The sequence below is a fragment of the Balearica regulorum genome, chromosome 1 (genome assembly GCF_011004875.1).
Source record: "Balearica regulorum gibbericeps isolate bBalReg1 chromosome 1, bBalReg1.pri, whole genome shotgun sequence".
Taxonomy (NCBI): Eukaryota; Metazoa; Chordata; class Aves; order Gruiformes; family Gruidae; genus Balearica; species Balearica regulorum.
In genome coordinates this window covers 71,605,026-71,623,560 of record NC_046184.1, presented here as the reverse complement: position 1 = coordinate 71,623,560, position 18,535 = coordinate 71,605,026, and the positions used below count along the sequence as shown (strand labels likewise).

General features: G+C 37.4%; 1 protein-coding gene across 1 annotated transcript in view; it reads right to left on the bottom strand.

Moving 5' to 3' along the window:
* Window positions 1-18,535, bottom strand: part of PIK3C2G (phosphatidylinositol-4-phosphate 3-kinase catalytic subunit type 2 gamma) — a 209,635-nt gene that overhangs the window by 126,268 nt on the left and 64,832 nt on the right. Inside the window, exons 12-15 of the mRNA XM_075757739.1 lie at window positions 17,208-17,339; window positions 9,356-9,470; window positions 7,454-7,584; window positions 1,546-1,734 (exon numbers count right to left, since the gene is read on the bottom strand). Of these exons, the coding sequence (XP_075613854.1) occupies window positions 1,546-1,734; window positions 7,454-7,584; window positions 9,356-9,470; window positions 17,208-17,339 (567 nt within the window). The remainder of the gene's footprint in view (window positions 1-1,545; window positions 1,735-7,453; window positions 7,585-9,355; window positions 9,471-17,207; window positions 17,340-18,535) is intronic.

Here is an 18,535-nt window from a genome sequence, read left to right as displayed (position 1 = left end):
CTGATCAGAAGTACTTGTTCTTTGGCACCACTGCAGGTGCCAGCCACTCCCAACAGTGGCACCAGGAGAGACAAAGTGATGACATCTTCCCATCTTTTCATGCCAGCAATCTTTGTGGTAGCCAGAATGAACAGTGTGTACACTGCATCCACTACACGCTAAGCAGCTCTGTGACAGGCTGAGTCATATTAAATACTCTGTGAAGCACCTGACAGGACTGATACTATGCACCACACCCTGATGCTGAGCTGCATCTTCAAAGAGCAATCAAGCTCTTCATTTGCAGAAATGCCACCCATACACAGAAACAAAATTTGACAAAAGGTCTGATCTGAAAGCCTGGCATGCTCTGTCAAATCATCTCAAAATCTCTTGCTACTCTGCCGTGTAGAAGACAACACACCGCCCGTATACTCCTTTCTACTCAATTCTTTTAGAAATTGATTCTAATAATTTAATAATGCTAAATAAGATAACAACATTATGCTCCAGAACCTGATCTTTCAGGATCTTTGTTTCTGTCATTCCCAAATATTAAAAAGACAGGTATGCAAACGTGTGAAACTGCTAGCAGTTCAGATATAACCTGAGATACAGGTATTCCTAGGAAATCACATCCAGAGGGAAATAAAAATCAATAGAGAGTTTTAAATTATTAAATAGCTATTTTTAATAATGTGGAGGCGAGTGTATACAGTCTTTTCTCAAGTAAAGCTTTAGGCGAGGTATTTTTTTCTAAAGATACAACATGGAACTGAGATTGCAAAGCTGGTACAGCTTGTGCTTACCCAGACAAGCAAGGGCTTGATAAACCAAATTTGCTCAACTATTTCATCCGCACGTTTAATGTTTTCACAGGTAGCTCACTTAATGCAAATACCTCCCAAGCTTTTGGAGGAAATGTAACAGCTGACACAGATTCTGTCCCCTGACATCTACTATTACATCATAGCCAAGACTATCTCCAACATCAAGAAAGCCTTCCAACAAACAATCAGCTCCCAGTGTAAGAAGTGGGGGTGGAACCTAAGGCATCACAACAGAATTTATTCAAAGTGTAAGGAACTGACTTCAAAGTTTCATCCTATCTACTTCAGAAAGATGGGCTACAGGTGGGACCGCACATTTTTACATGGTATCACGATCTGGAAGCATACTTCAGTCCTCCTTATTAGGAGGACTTCACATTAGTCACTTCACATCTGTACAGTAGCTTGAAGATATGGAGTGCTATGTAAGCGCTAAGTATCTGACTGATCACCTGTTACCAGAAACTGACTGAATCTGCTATAGAGAATGAAGTACTCTTTTCATTATCCTGAGAAACAGAAAACCTTCTCAACCAAGGAGGCAGGGCTGGCACGTTCAACTCAAGGTCATCAACAAGAGTTGCAACTAACCTTGACTTTGACACAGGGACAGAAACAAAAACATGGACAGTGAACCAAAGCATGATACTGCGCTGAGCAAATTCAGGTGTTGAATTAATCAGCAAGTGATCATTCTGTTTATTGTTATTTTCCTACTTGGTTAATATTCCCTTACCTGAAAGTCAGAAGCCCAAGTGCCTCCAGAGGGTTAGAAAATCTCCATCTCCTCAACACTGCATACATTTCTGATACAGTCGTTCGATCCCAACTGGGTGCACTGCCCAGTACCAGAGGAAGGGAGCAATTTTGATTATTGCAGTAGTAACGATAAAACCATAAGATTCTTCTCTGTTGCTCTGAGAGTCTGGAAGAGAAGATTAGAAATTCAGTTTGAAATTAAAACCACCTGGAGCTTTGTGTAGCAACAAACTTTATTGTACAGAGGGGCCAAGTCATACAGTACACTGCTTTTTGGCTAAGTACGTGTTTTCCTTGGGGTAGGATATAATTTTCTGCAGACCAGCTTTTATAAGAAAAGTGATACTTATACTCTAGATCTGTCAGCCTTAGGTCATATAAAAATGAAGTGTCAAAAGACACACATATATGGTTATTTCACTTCCCAAGCACTCTCATTTTTCTTCTGCACTGTCTTTGGTGGTGGTGGTGTTTGTTTTTACTGGTGTTTTCTGACAGAGACAAGGAAGGTGCGGTTATCACGGGATAAATTATTGTTACATTCATCTGCTACACATGACCACTAACTAACTACTGCAACAACTTGACACACAACACTGCTAGCCATAGCTTTCATTCCTGCCCTTGCTTTGACAGTTTAATGCAGGTGTGTCTATTTTTAGTGTATTTGCATTTAAAAAGGCACATCCGTGCACATACACAAGAACACTACCGTGTGCACACACAAAGTGCAATTATCCCTAGCACTGGTATGAGTTTGGAAAAGGGAAGGAAAGCCCCCAGCAACTTTTGTCTGTTCACAAGGCCTAGCGTGCTGTGCTTTGCTGCACTCACAAAAAAGGTTGCAATACCAAATTTCTCATAGAGACATTAGGGATCTAAATGACATATTGATAAAGTGGTCAGTCATCACACCATATTTCACCACAGTGAGAAGTGCCTCAGAATAAAGTTTGCTATATATCCTTTGATTGGTCAACAATTCAGGTATCTTTGCCTCACGCATATGAAATCCTAGGGTTTGTTACCATCAGAAAACAGAAAAATAAATTCCCCATGAGAGACAAGCTCAGACAATCTCCTTAATCTGATATGAGAGCCTTCAAAAGCAAGTTTTGAGAGTGCAAACTGACCTCCAGTTCACACAAATCATTACTGAAACCAAAAGGAACATCAGTTTTCTTGGTCAAACTTGACCAGATTGGTGATCCATCTACTTAACATAACTATGACTTTAAACAGACCTAGATATTTCAGAGCAAGGTGTGAGAAACCTTGTAGAAGGCAGTACGTAAATAGCTTGTTTCATTCCAGATGAGCAGGCAGGGCTCAAATTCCAAGCGCTTACATTATTTCCAAGGTCGTCTTCCTTCTATTTGCAATGTTTTGGGACATTCTTAGCCAAAAACTCTCTTAGCCCTGCTCTAACTGTCAAGATTGTGGCTTTCACAACTCATAGCAATGAGTTCCTCTGGCTCTGTATGCACTGGAGACCTTTTCTTCTTTGCAATTTTGAATTGCCAGACATTCAGGAACAGAGAGTGGCGGTACAAAGATGGGTTTGTTTTTCACTGTCACAAGAGTGAATGTTTATTTCTTTCCTTTAGGAGAATAAGCTCATAAATGTATGCAGAAGATGAACCTGTGATACAAATTCTGTCATGACATTCAGTAATCATTTCCAAAAAAGTATCATTTTGGTAACCATTTCAAGAAACGTCTTCAGAATTCACAGCGTGTCCATTGTGACAACAGATAGATGTCTTTGTGTTTGTGTGAAGAAGTCACACACAGAAAAAGAGATAAAAGCAGACCTAAGACTTTATGGCCTGTTTGGTTTTCTTATGCATTTGGATGGTATTCTGCAGGACAGTTCAGCTAAAGGACCCCTTTTATATGTTGACTTTAAACAGAGATTTAAGCTTTCAAACAGCATCCTCCAAACGAGAGAATCTGTTGTTCAGATTAAAGCAGCTAAAGCCTCTACTGAGCTTACAAAGGGAGATAAGAAATCAATCCTTGTATCAGGTTTTCTAAATAACAGATTTCTCCCTCTGACTTCACTCCAGAGGCAATGCCATTTCCTCTTTCCATGTTTTAAAGATCAGAGATAAAATTAAAGGTTGCGTGGTTTTTTTTTTAAGTTTTGATTTTAAATTTCTTAGTTGTAACAAAAGTTTACATATACCTGTAACAGGACATTTAAGATAGATGGTAAAAGTATTTTGCATACAGATAGCATCTGACAATTCTTATGTAAATAAGGATATTTCTTTGGCTCAATAGGGATAAGATGCTAGTAAACCCACTTCACTGATAAAAATGCAGTTTATGCTTTTTAGCTAGAGTTGTATCTAAATTTCCTTCTATATAACAGCTATATTAAAATACATAGCCTTCTACTCAACACAAATAAAAATAAAATAAAAATGAAATATCCTAAAACCTAAATAATTCAGTAGTTTTCAGTTTAAAAGTGTTCATTAATCCTTTTAGCTAAATGAAGGAAACAGGTTCTGTGAAAGCTTTGTTAGCTGGTCTTAATTATTATTTTTTTTGTGGGGGAAATGGCAAAAATGAGTTTAAATGCTTCTGAGCTGTTTTTGTTGCTCTTGTTCAGTATTAAAGCAGAACAAGACAAAAGGGAAAAGAGGAAGGAAAAACAAAGCTAGAAAACACAAAATGTTGCCCCCTGGCACCAATTCTCACTTGCAAGTTTCTCTCCTGTAGACAGACTAGCAAAGCATGCAGCATCACCGCACTTTTTTAGACCTGTTCCACTATTCACCAAACTGGAAGTAACCTTTCTAATCACAATCCACAGCAATGGCACTCTAGTAACGACTGGTAGGCAAACTAGTTTCTTACTAGGTAAGTGGCAGAAAGGAAAAGGAAAAAGGAAGCTGAAAGAAAAGAAAAAAGTAAGATAGAAGGCAAATGATGAATGAAAAAGAAAGATGGCAGAAACAAGACTGTCATCTTCCTGGCTTTAAATCAGTCTCTGATCCTTACACTGGAAGCCACTGTGCATAAGCAGGCTGAATCACATTCAAAGAGCAGCTATTATCTCAGATGGCTAGTTTTCTGGGGTTTGCATTTCAAACACAGTAATCCTAAAAGGAATCAAAGGCTCACATATGAATTTTTTTCAGAAGTCAGCCAAAGTGGCTGGCAGTAACCAATGAATTCTCTTCATTCCACCTCTCTTGCCTGGGTTGGCGATGATGCCAGAGATCAGACAGCAGCACATGGCGTAGGGCTGTGAGGAGCACAAGAGCCATATGGTGAAGTTAATTTCCTTCAGTTCCATTGATCCTCTCACTAATCAACATCCAAGAGATGCTGGCCATGGGGACCAGTGATCTGAGCCAGCTACCTGAGAGACAGGGGTCCAAGATTCAGCTACTGGGAAGCCCATATGTCTGGAAACAAACAAACTCTGGAAAAAACCAGGACTACCATTCTCTTTTCTCCAAGTACCTGTTATGGAACTTATCAAAGCTTTAACTCCAGCCTGGTGACTTTCAGTGTTCTCTTCCTTTCATATTCCCACAGAATCCAAAATTGTTGTATCAGGGATGTTATAGGGTCTACCCTTGCCTGGTCTTTGTAATACCTCTTTATGAACCTAAATTTGTGTATAGCCTTCGTGAATCTGATGATGTTTTCTACCTCCACAGCTTTGTGACAGCAGATTTAAAAAGTTCACCGCTGACTGTCTCAGGAAGTACTTTCTTCCATTTGTTGAGCATCTCCTACTTGTTTCATCAAATGTCCCTCGTTCAAATATTGTGCGATTTGATGATGCATTCACCTTGTCCACCACCATCGTGATTTTATAAAAATTAATCGTACATACATACACATCCTCTAATGTTCTCCTCTCCAAAGTACAGAGTCTCAGCCTTTTTAGCTTCTCTTAGTCAAGCAGCTGCTTAATCCCTTTAATCATTTCTGTACATTTTCCAGATCTACTGAGTCCTTCCTGAGTTGCAGAGAAAAGAACTATGCAGCATACTCAAAATATAGCATGTCAAGGTTTTAGACAGCAGTGAAATAACACATACTGGCTTCTTCTCTACAGTCTTCCTGATTATGCGCAATATTTTGTTGGCACTTTTGGCTACTGCTGCACATTGTACTCGTGAGTTCAGGGAAATAACAGCAGTAATGTCGAGATGTATTTTCTGTGTTGTAACTGCCAATTCCGAGTTCAGTGTCACATACAGATGCTTAGATAATTTTTCTTTAAATATATCCCATTAAATTTATCCACATTGAAGCTCATCTGTCGTGTTTATGCCCAGTTTTGTAAGGTCCTTCTGGACGTCCCCTTCATGGCACAGTGTTTGACAATCTGGCAGAGCCTAGTACCATCTGTAAACCTGGAGATTTCCCCACCCGCTTCCTTGTCCACATCATCAGTGAAGATACTGAATAAAACTGGTCCCAATCTCCAGCACTGAAAGACCCTACTGCTGCTTTTTCCATTCTGAAAAGCCACCCATTAAACATCCAACCTTTGCCTTTAACCAGGTTTCCTCTAAACCCATGGCAATTTCATTTCTTTTACAATCTGATGTGGAACCTCAGCAAAGTTTTTGAACATCCACCAAATCCCCAATATCCGTGCAACCGCTGACAACCTTCTAGGACAGCAACAGGTTGATGAGGCAGGGTTTCTATTCACAGAAGCCACACTGGCTCTTGCCTGACAAATTACTCCATACTTAGCTAAATGTTTAACAATCTTTTTCCTTCTTACAGAACCCACTATTTTACCACTAATAGAGGTCAGACACATAGGCTTGAAGTTCTCCAAATAATTTCTAGAGTACCCTTTTGCAGGTGGAAATTTTGCTGGCAACTTGCCAGTGCCCTTGCACAGTGGCTATTCACAATAAAACACTGACCTCCCGTTCATACTTAAAAATAAAATACAAAGAACAACCAAATCACAGATCCTATGGTTAATAAAAATAACTTTACGTTTCATCCTGTCTTTTTAAAAGTTGATGTAAACATCAAATACACCAGCAACTTTGTCTCTTGTCTTTTGTTAAAGAAATTGATTTAAAAATTCCAAACAACCAACACAGAAATCAGCACAGAATAGTCGTCTTAACAGGTACATCATATCACACTGAGAGGGCTGAACTGGCTTTAAGTTATTTAGTCATTGTACAACTAATGCACCTTTTGACCTTTGATGGAGGATTAATTCACATAATTAACTGTGATTGGTATAATGGCTCTCTGTAAGCACCTGTGTTCCCAATTCCACTCTGATTATACCTAAAATTATTTTATACAGTACATAATTCTAATTGATAGTGTAACATACATACAGCTGAGCATATTAATCTGCCCCAGTATATGCAGTATGTTTTCTTTCACTTTCTCTTCATCCACTTTCTGTGAAAAATAAACTTTCTGTACTTCTTTCCTTGCTTATAGCTTGACACAGATTGTTTTAATGATTATATGTCATTTAACTACCAGACCCGAAGCCTGAGTATACAATTACTAAAGGAGGCTGCTTTCCATAGAACCCAAAGGTTTTCTTGCGAATACTGATGTAGACTTACTGCATCACCTGAAAATCTCATGTTCTGAATCAAAAATTAGTTTCTTGCTTCAAAGACACAAAAAGATACAGTAATAGAAAGGGAAAAACAATTCTTTTCTAAACTGCCACCTTCAGGGGCTTATTTAGGCTTTGCTGTGATCTGTTCTCTCACTTAGAGGTGTTACTTCTCAAATCAATCAAGCTAGGCTCCTTCAAAGGAAAATTTTGTTTCTGAAGAATTGGATACATTTAATTGTGATCGATAGGATAAGTACAGCAAGCCAAGAATCAGCGGGGCCAGCTGGGTACAACTTACAGCAAGAGAGAATGCGTCTGCGAAAGTCTTGTAATATGCTTCAGGCAGTCTTTAGTTAGCTCTTCAAGATCACCACCTCTTTCTTCAGGTTCAGGTTTAATGAACTCCAAATTAGTTTCTGGAAAGTCAATCTTTATTTACAAAGAAAAAAAGGAAAAAAGAAAAGAGATAAGTCCTTTTAGCAATATGTATTGTCAGATACAACTGTCAATAAATGTTATCTTGGATTTGTACAGGAAGCATACAAAACATGAGAGAAAGAACAGGGAATAATTCTTTGAGGATGTTCACTGTATCTAATATACTACTTAAATATGTTGGTGATAAACTCAGCCCACAAAAATCAGTGGGAGCTTTGTCACTGACTTTCCTGGGAGAATTTCATCCACTGTATTTCAATTTTGTTAGAACTGCATGAACTCAAAACTGAAGTAATTTTTTCCTTTAGTCCTCCTTTCCTGGTTTTTAATGAGATGGTTCTTAAATGGAAAGCTTCCATTAACATAGGTTGGAGGGTTTTTTTCTGAAAAAATAGGGATAATTCTGATGTGTAGTTTGCCAGTGTAAACAATGGAAATCAGATTCCTGATTTCATTTCCAGATGTTCAGTTTCACATATATTGTCCAGCATCTACCAACTGTTAATTCTTTACACTTACATATGAGTGTCAGAAATTTAGGAAAATATTTTTAAGATATAGAGAAAGAAAACATTCAACCATAATTACAAAGCTTGAGGGGCTTGATAATTTGAGTACAGACTTAGCTGGAAATTCAGGTTCTTCAAAATCCAGCTCAATATGCACATCTCGTTTTGGTTTATTAACACACATTATAATCTGTTATCTATATCTATTTTTCTAATACAAGTATTTGATATACATCACTCTTCTAAAGGTTAACAAAGTTATTCCCTACAAAATGTGTCTCGGTCACATCAGAAAAGCTATCTTTATGACATTTCCAGCATGTTCACAAATTGTGATACTGTCACATGTGTGGGAATAAATGAAAATGGAGCAGAGGGGAGGGTGGGGGTAAGAATGAGAGATCCTCCTGTTCCATTTCTTTCAGCAGGGAGAGATTATTAATTAATAGCCATTTAGTGTCTCAACTTCCCCTTATTATTAATGGGGGAGCTATTTTAAGGCATTGTCTTTGACTGAACTCCTCAAACTAGAAAATCCCCATTTGCTTGACTATTAAAACCAGAGCATTTTTAGGCCAGCCTCATTTATCTGTATTATCTCCTTTTACATGTCTTTTGCTAATAGTCATTCAGCTTCTTAATACAGAAAACAATCGGCTTTGCCCTTGAAGCATCCAGTTGCTAATTTAATCTGGAAAGGTGACAAAACTACCATGCGGACCTAATTTTCCATTCTGGGAGCGCCATTCTGCCCAGAATGAGTGGGTGCTCAGCATGTGCTCATCAAGGGAGAGCTATACTGATGCCTATTGACAATTTGCTGGTAGCCACTTCCTCTACAAATCCTTTATGCTACACAGTCTAATTGCAAGCTGTATGTTACATTTATAATGGCATGCAATTCAATAGAACTCAGAACAAAAGTTCACATTTGAAAAAGCAGCTGTAAGTCAGGTACCAAGTCATTAATTTGTGTCAAAAGTATTTTTGGAACCAAAATTATAACAATGAAAATTACTCTACAAAAACCTTCTCTAGTCATCAGAGGTGGTATTTGTTATGAAAGTATGATACATATTTGCCACTGTGCAGAATTACACACTTCCATCCATTAAGATTAACATGCTCTCTTTAAGCAGCTATAATGGAAATAGGATTTTTAATCTGTGTGGTCTTGATGAGCTGTGGGAACAATCCTTTTTCTTGCACTTTGTTAGAAAACAACTCTTTCCTTGGCTTTTTCGGTTCTTTACCTGCATTGTTACTGAGGTTGGTGTATCAGTACTGCAGATGCCTGGCGTAATCATTGTTGTTGTAAGCGTGCTGTACAACGTCATGTTAAGCAGCACAGTTCCGTGAATGAGCCGCCTGCAATACACACAGACGGAAACAATGCATCAGTCCTGGAGGCAAGGTGAACAGGGTTTACCAAAATTACGTCAAAGAACATGGAACCGGATAGCTTAAAAGACAAGCAAAAGGAGAATAAACCTTTTATCTCTACGTGGCTAGTACAAACCTGGCGTAGATCAGCAGAGGTCGCATACCGCTGGCCTCACTGCTGTAGCAATATCTGTGCAGTTACAGGGATCACGACACAAATCAGACTGCCAAGACGTTCTAGGTCAGCTCTGCGCTTTACCGCTGACTTCTAGTGTGACAGGGGCTCCCATTTAAGCTGGGTGTAAAATAAGGATAATACCATATTTCTAGCTCAAGATTTAATTCTGAGGACAAATACATTAGAGAATGTGAAATGTCAACACATTATATAAGGTGGAGGGCAGTATGTATTTATTTCACAAAAAGAACAACCTCATGGCAACCTACTGCACCCATGAAGGATCCTTGCTGATTGTGTGTGTTGATGGCAGGGAGAAGGGAGTATGATATCAGAGTCTCTAAAGAGCTGAAAGAAGTTTGAGTGGGATAGTTTGTACCACATGTGCTGCATGTGGTTTTTGGAAAGATGAAAGAAGATGGTCTGAAGTACCAGTCTGAGCACTACATGTTCAAGAAAGTCTTATCAGAAACAGGCGTGCATGTGGTCTGCAGATAAGAAAAGGAGCATTTTTTTGGCAGGTCAACACAATTCAGTCTAGAGAACTTGAAAAAAAAATCAGAAAGTTCAGGTGTAAATTCTAATCATAACCAATCCACTCAAATTAAGAATGCGGTACCTGAATAAAGGAAGATATAGTACGCTGGACTTACTATTTAAATCATCCACATCTTAATGGTAAGCAAAGTCAGAAATTTGATTATGTTCAACACCCCTTCTTTTACTGACAAATAATTTTTATTATGATCATTCCAAGCATTGCTCAGTCAAAACAACTGAGAACGAGCTGGATTCTCTTCTGCCCATTCCAACAGAAACAGCCAGCCAGGTAGATGAGCTCTGAGTGCACAGCTTTTATCTGAGATGAGGATGTTAGAGGTACAAAAGAACCTAGATGGACTTTTTGATCCCAGCATGAGTTTATAACATTGCTGTAAGAAAGTACTTTTTGAATTGCAAACTGAAATAAACTGTTTCTAAGTTATCTGTAGAAGAGAGAAGAAACTCCTACAAAAGTCATTTTTAGAGTCAATACTCAGTGTAAATCTAATTCAGGGCTAATTTTTCTTTTTCACTTCTCAAGCTATTCATGTTAGTGCAAACATTTTATTTTATTGTGAGAATACAGCTCAGGAGAATTAAAGACAAAAGCATTTTCTGAAGTTTCTTTTGCAGCTATAAGTGCATTTGCAGGGGAATGCAGGCAGAAAAAGAAGTTGTCATGTGAAAAAGACAGCACTCGGGGGAAAGCAGTTGTGTAATATGAAGTCTTTCACATTTAGGTCACAGATGTGAATGTGGAAGTGACCAATGGTGGTTCCAAGTTGCTTTTCTGTGATGTGTACTGGGATGAGCTTCAATAGGCGAGTCGCATCTCTTCAACAACTCCTTTGTTGACAGGGGTTTACATCAATTTGAACTAATTGGCACTTTTGTCAGAAGGGAAGAGAGTAGCTGAGAACTGAAAGAACATGAAGACTAAATTATCCTTCTGAGCAACCATTCACTGCCAATCACTTTCATACTGTGCTCTAAAACCATAGGAGGCTTTAAAAAAGAATCTATATAGAGGATTTTTTTTCCTGGGAAACCTGTATAGACAAATACAAGAATTAGCATGGACCTCAGAGACACTGTAGAAGTGTGTGTTTGAGACATTTCCTGAGCTCATTATTTCAACTCATTTGCACCCAGTGCAGATGTGGCTAAAGATTGTCCAGGAAGATAAGGAAGAATCAGCAGGTGGGGTTCTCAGAGTCCTCAACTGGAGAAACAGCAAGTAAAGCAATGTTTCTTTGCTGGACGGAGATGGCTTCACTTGTTAAAGCAGATGACAGGACTGTGAGTAAAACCAAAGACATTAACCACTTCTGTAGTATGGAGATGATATCTTCTAAGAAAAAATGAATTCATTTTAAAAACTAGACACATAGTTATGCCTTGTATATAGAGTAGCCTAATTTGTACATTTACAAATAAGTGAGCAACTTATGTATCTTCCATCAGTAAGTCACTCTTTGGACTAAGTGTAGTCTGTAAACACAGGAGGCATTTTTAAAGAGATGTGAAGAGGCATCAACGACTGCAAAATACGGTGTATGTTTTTGATGCACAGCTTTCCCTAGCAATCTTTGGGGCACTGTATGCACTGCACAGCTAACATTCTTCAGAACCAAGTCTGCTTTTCAACACACGAATGAAACAATAACATGGGCCATGCAGGTGAATGAAACAGTAAAAAGATGCATCATTATTTTTAGAAAAAGGAAAAGAAGCAGGAGAGAGCGCCTGCACACTTTTCTGTTCAGAAAAGGAAGGAGCTAGCATCATGAGCATGACAACCTTAACCTTTACTCAACAGATTCCTCTCTCTGCTATCTGGCCCTGCTGATGAGCTCAGGCAGGTCACTCCCCGTTCTGCCTGCCAGTTTTCCCATCTGTAAGTTGAGGGTGGTGCTACTGACCTTTGTAAAGACTGTTGAATGATCACAGCTATAGACAATGGCTTCTACGTAGCAACTTCAGCATCAAGCACATCAGGAGGTGAATAAACAACTGCTGCTCTCTGCTTACTGCCATTTATTTTTTTATATGTTCATGCAAAACCAGGGCAGATGGAAACCCCTGGAATTACACAGATTCCCAGCTCTTGTTTATTACTGGAGCTAAAATAAATTTCCCATTTTATTACAGCAGAAGAGAGAAGAGGACAGTGCTATTTAAGGACAGCTCAAGTTACCCTAACTTAACGAAACCAACCTTGTATCCTGAAGTCATATGGGAGACTTCCCTCACCAAACCCAGCAAGAGGAAATTTTTGTTGCTTGCTCTGTCTGATTTAGAAATACCAGTTCAAAATAAATGTGTTGTTAGAATCAGTGAAGTCAGAGCAATGGGCACTGTGGGGGACATTACAACTCCCAAATTGCCCCAAATGATGGATTTCTGATTTGTTAATTAGTTCTGGATCACTAAACTATTCAACCCAAGAGACAAACACATTTTTCTGATGTGAAGGAATGGAAAGTTGGCACACAGGCTTGCAAACACTTTTTGAACTGCCTCTTGTGTCTAATAAAACTTCTTGATACAGATGCACCATGAAGGGCTTTATTGGCATTGATTTAGGGCCACTATCTAAAGTCAACTACCTGATAAGGATGAGAAATGTGGATGTGGAGGCTCACCTACTAGGCAAGATGGCAGCTACAATCATTATTACTGTGTTCATTTCCAAATGCATATAACAGTAGAAATGCTGTTGAGACTGGATATACCAGGAAAATGAGGACAAAATATAGTGTAAAAATAACATAATTATCCCCAAACCTGACATTATAAGCCTCAGAAATTCAGAGTTGAGGTTAAATTTAAAGGTAATCCAAAGCTGCTAAGCTATAAAAACTCCATATGTTGTGGTCCAAGCAGTCTTAATTCCCCATTGGAATGATACTGTGAAATAGCTACTTCATTATAATTACAAATACTACAGAATTCTAGAAAATTCAAATTAGTGATATGATTTTCAACTGCAAAGTAACGCTAAATGTCCTACAGACATTTATAAGGACCACACCTTCCATTCTCACAGTTTCTAGTTTAAATAACTTCCATACATTTGACAGCGCCAAATACAGCAAATACAAAATTATCAGATTATTCTAGACTTTTAAAACAAATTTGCAGTTATATTCTTGATTCTTTCCTAATTTCTGCCCTAAACATAAAGTTAAAAAATAAGTTACAAGCAATGACTTTAAGTAAACAACTATATTTAGGCAAAGATTGGAGAATATCTGCAGGAAGTCAGTTTTGTAAAGAGTGAGACTATTTGTATAGAAACATGCAAAGTTGATAAGCAGTAATTCCAACACACATTTGATAAAGTGTATAGTGGCTGCCCTGTATATCCATCAGCTAGTCATGTTTATAAATCAGCACACTACAAGACAACTATCAGAATAGTGAGAGATATTACTAGAATTCAGGTAATAATGTAAATTAAGCAAATTTGAAATTTACTAAACATCTGTTCACTGACAAGTCTTTAACAACATCACCACCACTACCACAAAAAACATCCAAAATTAAACAGGCCAAATTCTTGATAATATTTTTAGATATTGTGTGGTTTCAACATGGGCAAGTATAGAGAAGAGATTGCAAGAAGAAATGCTAAAAAATGAGTAATATGCTTTATTTAAACAGTTGGGGTTTTCTTCTCTACTTTTTTATAAATTTCTCATAGACTTCTGCTTAGAGAAGAACTGCAGTGTTCAAATCTCAGAAAATAGCTACAGACCTTTGATCTGGCAAGGGACTTTGACATGGTCTTGCCCAAAAGCATGAGAAACTCTTCACACTTCTTGAAACAGATGAAAGGAATTTGTATATTATATGTTAAAATAAGTTTAGTTTTTCTTAATCTTCAGTTCAAGCTAAACATAAAGAATTAAACGATGAGATAAGAAGTGACCATACAATGACAATAACTATTTTGGAAGAGAAAATAGATACCAAATTTACAGAGAGGAGTAAATTCAGAGTCTTTCAAAATAAAGCATCTTTTTGCCCGAGGTCACTCAAACATCAAGATTCCTAAGTAATATTTGGGAATAACCCAAAACTGATGATTTTTTTCCTTCACTTTTTAACATAAGCCACAATCAGCTTGAACAGAATTCCTGTGTTTTTAATCAGAGTAAGATATAATGGGACAGAAATGAGGAGCTGTATTTTTAAAATGTTTGACATTTATTTTCTTTTTCCAATGTTTAACAAAAAAAAAAAATCATTTATTTTAAACAAGCATCTGAATAAAGAAAAAGAGGTCACACTCCGTCCTTATCTTTGCTGACCCTGAGAAGAATGGCTCAGAGACCAACTGGGACAAGGATTAGAACAAGGATGTTTGATGACCCAGGCAAATACCTCAGGGCTACTGGCTTCTTCAAAGAGCTTACTTCTGTCCTTTCCTCTATAAATTAAATCCCAGACATGAGAATGTTAAGACTTTTTTAGAACTCAAATGCACCTCTTAGGAAAGTTCTCTTTTTAAGAAAGTGGTAATTTCCAAGTTAGAAATGTTTTGTCAAAGACTTTCTGGTCAGATTTCTTTAATGTCTTTATATAAATTTACAGAGTTTGTTCATTTAGAGACCCTAATACCACAATGTTTGCAATAATACAAGGTACTCTTGACACACATTAGCATGACACTACAGGTCCAAATCTTTCCTTGGTACATATTTTCTAGTTCAGAAGTACTCTATTGAAGTAATTATTGAAGTTTAGTTGCATTCTAGCAGGGAGGGACTGAAGTTGGATTCATTGCTCAGTTTACTAACGTTTTCCACAAAATTGGTGAGTCAAATAAAAACAATTATTAACTTTTAAATTTTGTGTGGAACAGGAAATATCGTCTGAAAGTCCTCCTGTTGCTTCTCAATTATTTCAACTAACTGATAGCACTACCTATTAAGAATCACCTGACAGTTTTGAATCCTTCTGTTTTCTAAGTAGAGAAAGTTTACCTCAGAGCTAGTTTACCAAAATATATTCATGATCTTCCAAAGAAAAGGAAAAGCAGGCTGGGCAAATGTTCAGATATTTTCAAGTTTCATACTTTAGAAGGAATTTCAGGGCTACCCTTATTTTTAAACCACTCTATAAATTGAAATCATGGTGAATGAATAATTCTGCAGAGTTGTGGTTGGCTAAAAGAGGAAAAAGCATTTAGGCTTCTTTGTGTTAGTAATTACTATAATTGTAAATGACATAGCTATCAGATTAGGGGGTGTTGAACATGCTATTCCTAAATAATTCCTCCCTTACAGCTCAACTTTTATTTTTGCTTTGAAGGGTCATTTTAGCAATGATCTCTACAATTATACAGCAGATGAAAGGAAAGTAGCCCTCTATCCCCTTCATTGTGCTGATTGTGTGTACCATGGAAGAATGGAACCATTTTTCAGTAAAATTTTTGAAACTGTCTGGGTGACTTGGAGATGTACCTAATGAAAATCAATGTGCTTGCTCCAATGGCATACATTTTTAAAAATATACATCCCAGGGAGCTGAGGGCTTTCAGATTTTCCAAAAATCATTCCTTTGGGACATGAATGCTGAAAAATAAGAAAACCTCTAGTACAACACAGGTCCTCAAGAACAGGATTCTCACATATCCCATTTAGGCACCCAAAGGTGCCTAAGTGTTCCCCAATTAAGTTATCATGCCTAATGCTCTGCTTCTGAAGGTACTCAGCACATATGAGCTTGCTAGGGGATGAAGACATCTTAACACTTCATGTCAAGTTAGATTCTCAGCCAAGATACTCTATTTCACCCTAAGCACCACGATAGTAGAAATACTCAACATAAACATAATGCGTGTTTTGTTTAAAAAGACACACACAATGGAAGAGTGATGTGCTTTTCTTCAGACTACAAAAGAAAACTCACTGAATAAAATGTCTAAGCAATCCTTGGAGCAGCGATTTGATTCATGTTTCTTTCTTTCCTTTAAGCTAAGCGCTCTAATCGCTAAGTCACAGAAGAATGCTCTCTCTTTCTGAACAGAGTAATCTTGAATTTTCTTCTGAAAAGCTGGAAAAAACCTCTAGCCCAATCCAACCTGTATTCTAGTGTTTTAAGCCTCTCAGCTTAGAAGTCAAATAGAACCCAAGGTCTTTCAAACATAGTAAATTCATTCATCCTATCAGAATTTTTGGTTTGGTTTTGTTTTAAATGGTGATTGCCACCATATGGAGAAGTAGATGAAGATGTCTCAAGATGAGGAAAGAGCTATAGCTTAGAGATGGATGCTAATACAGAAACTTGTGGGGCTTGAACGTATCCATCTATTGCCCAGAAGGCATGCAGGGCTATGGAGTCTACATAAAAATTAAACATCATTGTAAAGGCTTGATCTAAATTCAGATGTCTCAGTGCTACTAAAATATATTTAGAGTGCTGCAGAAAATTTACCTTAGATCTCTGTTTACGCATCACTGCAGACACATTCAAGGCTACAAGCATCTTTAAACCACTGTTAATCTGTGTGCTGTGTAGAAACAAGAGGTTAAAAAAGAGGAGAAAGCTTCTAAAGTGGTGTATAGAGGGAAAGGTGCTCCTTGCAGTTGTCCCTAACTGCCCCACTCTGAGTAGAATGAATGGGTGTGAGAACAGAATGCAGACTGAAAAAAACACCAACCACTGTGAACAAGAAGCTACACTGACAAGGATTTTGCAAAGCTATGGGAGAGGGTACAGCAGGGCCTTTCAAGAGGCATAGGGATCTTTATTGCAAGTGTTAAACAGTTACATAAGCCAAGTTCAAATAAAACATACTGGAAAGAAAGAAAAACTTACGGATGGAGCTCTTACTGGCACATCAAGAGCAGTTTACTTTAAATGACTGTCTCAGTCTTATTACAGCAAGGTCCTGAAGTGAGTAGTTCTGTCTTTTTATATTTCTCCCAAGTTGAGTGCAATACTGTTCAAGAATGGTCTTTTCTTAAGCTGTCATACAAAACTGAACTTACTCTTTTGGATACAATGGGGAGCATGTCCATGCAAGTACTTCTGTATTTTTAGAGGCACTGTTTACTCCAAGTAGTTTTACTGTCAGCATAGTTTCCCTTGGAAGAGCCTTTATTCGTAGAGGAAAGTTGATTCTAAAAGAAAATCAGAAAAGAGAAAAATAAAAGTTAAAAAAAATTCAGCATTGTTTCCAAAAGTGAGTTCTTTCTACATTTTTCTAGATATCTTAACACATATATCAAAGTAAATTACAAGAGTTGCACTCTGAAGGCAAATGCAACTGACAGATCCCTTAAACACATTGATGAGTATTGCCAAACATTAACTTGGGTCACAGTACTTGAGAAGAGGCATATAAACACCTATTCACTTCAGTGGTAACCACTAGAGCTGACAAAGGCAGGAAAAGCTTAGTTAAATTTTTGCTTTAGAATTATCTTATCGATGAAAGGCTATTTCAGAATTAAGCATCCCTTAATGGTGATTTATAAACCAATAGCTATTTGCTGTCTCGTGTCTTCAGAGGAAAACACTACTTAAGAAACTAGGAGTTGCTTGTGAGTAGAGTGTGATAATCATTCTCTTGTTCAGATGTGCTTTGGTGGTGTGGTACTTCCCAAACACAATTTAAAGGTAGATTTTGTCTTAACAGCAATGAGTGATTCACATTTTTTTAGTGAGAAAATTCAGATCTATCAATATTCATCTTAATTTTCCATTGACCATTAGCAAACTTGGTTGGTCATTCGATTTGTTTATATAGATTATATGAATTGATTTAAAATAATAACTTCGAACAATTCTAATAATACTTTCATGCTATATGGAAAGATCATGTGTCTAACTACCCAGACACGTGCAAGTTCTATATTTTCTTTTTTCCTGAAGAGAACGTTTATGGCGGATGGTGCATTTCTAGCTTTTTCCATGTATATTCAGTGCAAACTTAAATTTCTTAAGTGGAAAGTGTAATTAATTACATTTTGTTGTATAAACAAAATCAATATAAGGAGCTAAAGGCTAAAAGAATTATTCTGCATTGACAACATAAGCATTAAGAAAACAAAAGATCTGCATAAACTTGAGATTAAGAAAACAAACTAGAAGATAAATTTCAATAATATAGATTCAATTTTAAGATACTAAATCTGGAGTGGCACAACAATGCAACTCTCAGCATTTTTAAAAAGATATAGACATACTTAAGCAGTAACCAAATGCAGAAATCGGTAATTAAAAAGTATAGCAGCCTGAAAAATATAAGGATTATGGGTAGCAGAAATAAGATGTGCTAATAGTATAAGGTAAAATTAGCATAAGATTTTGCTCC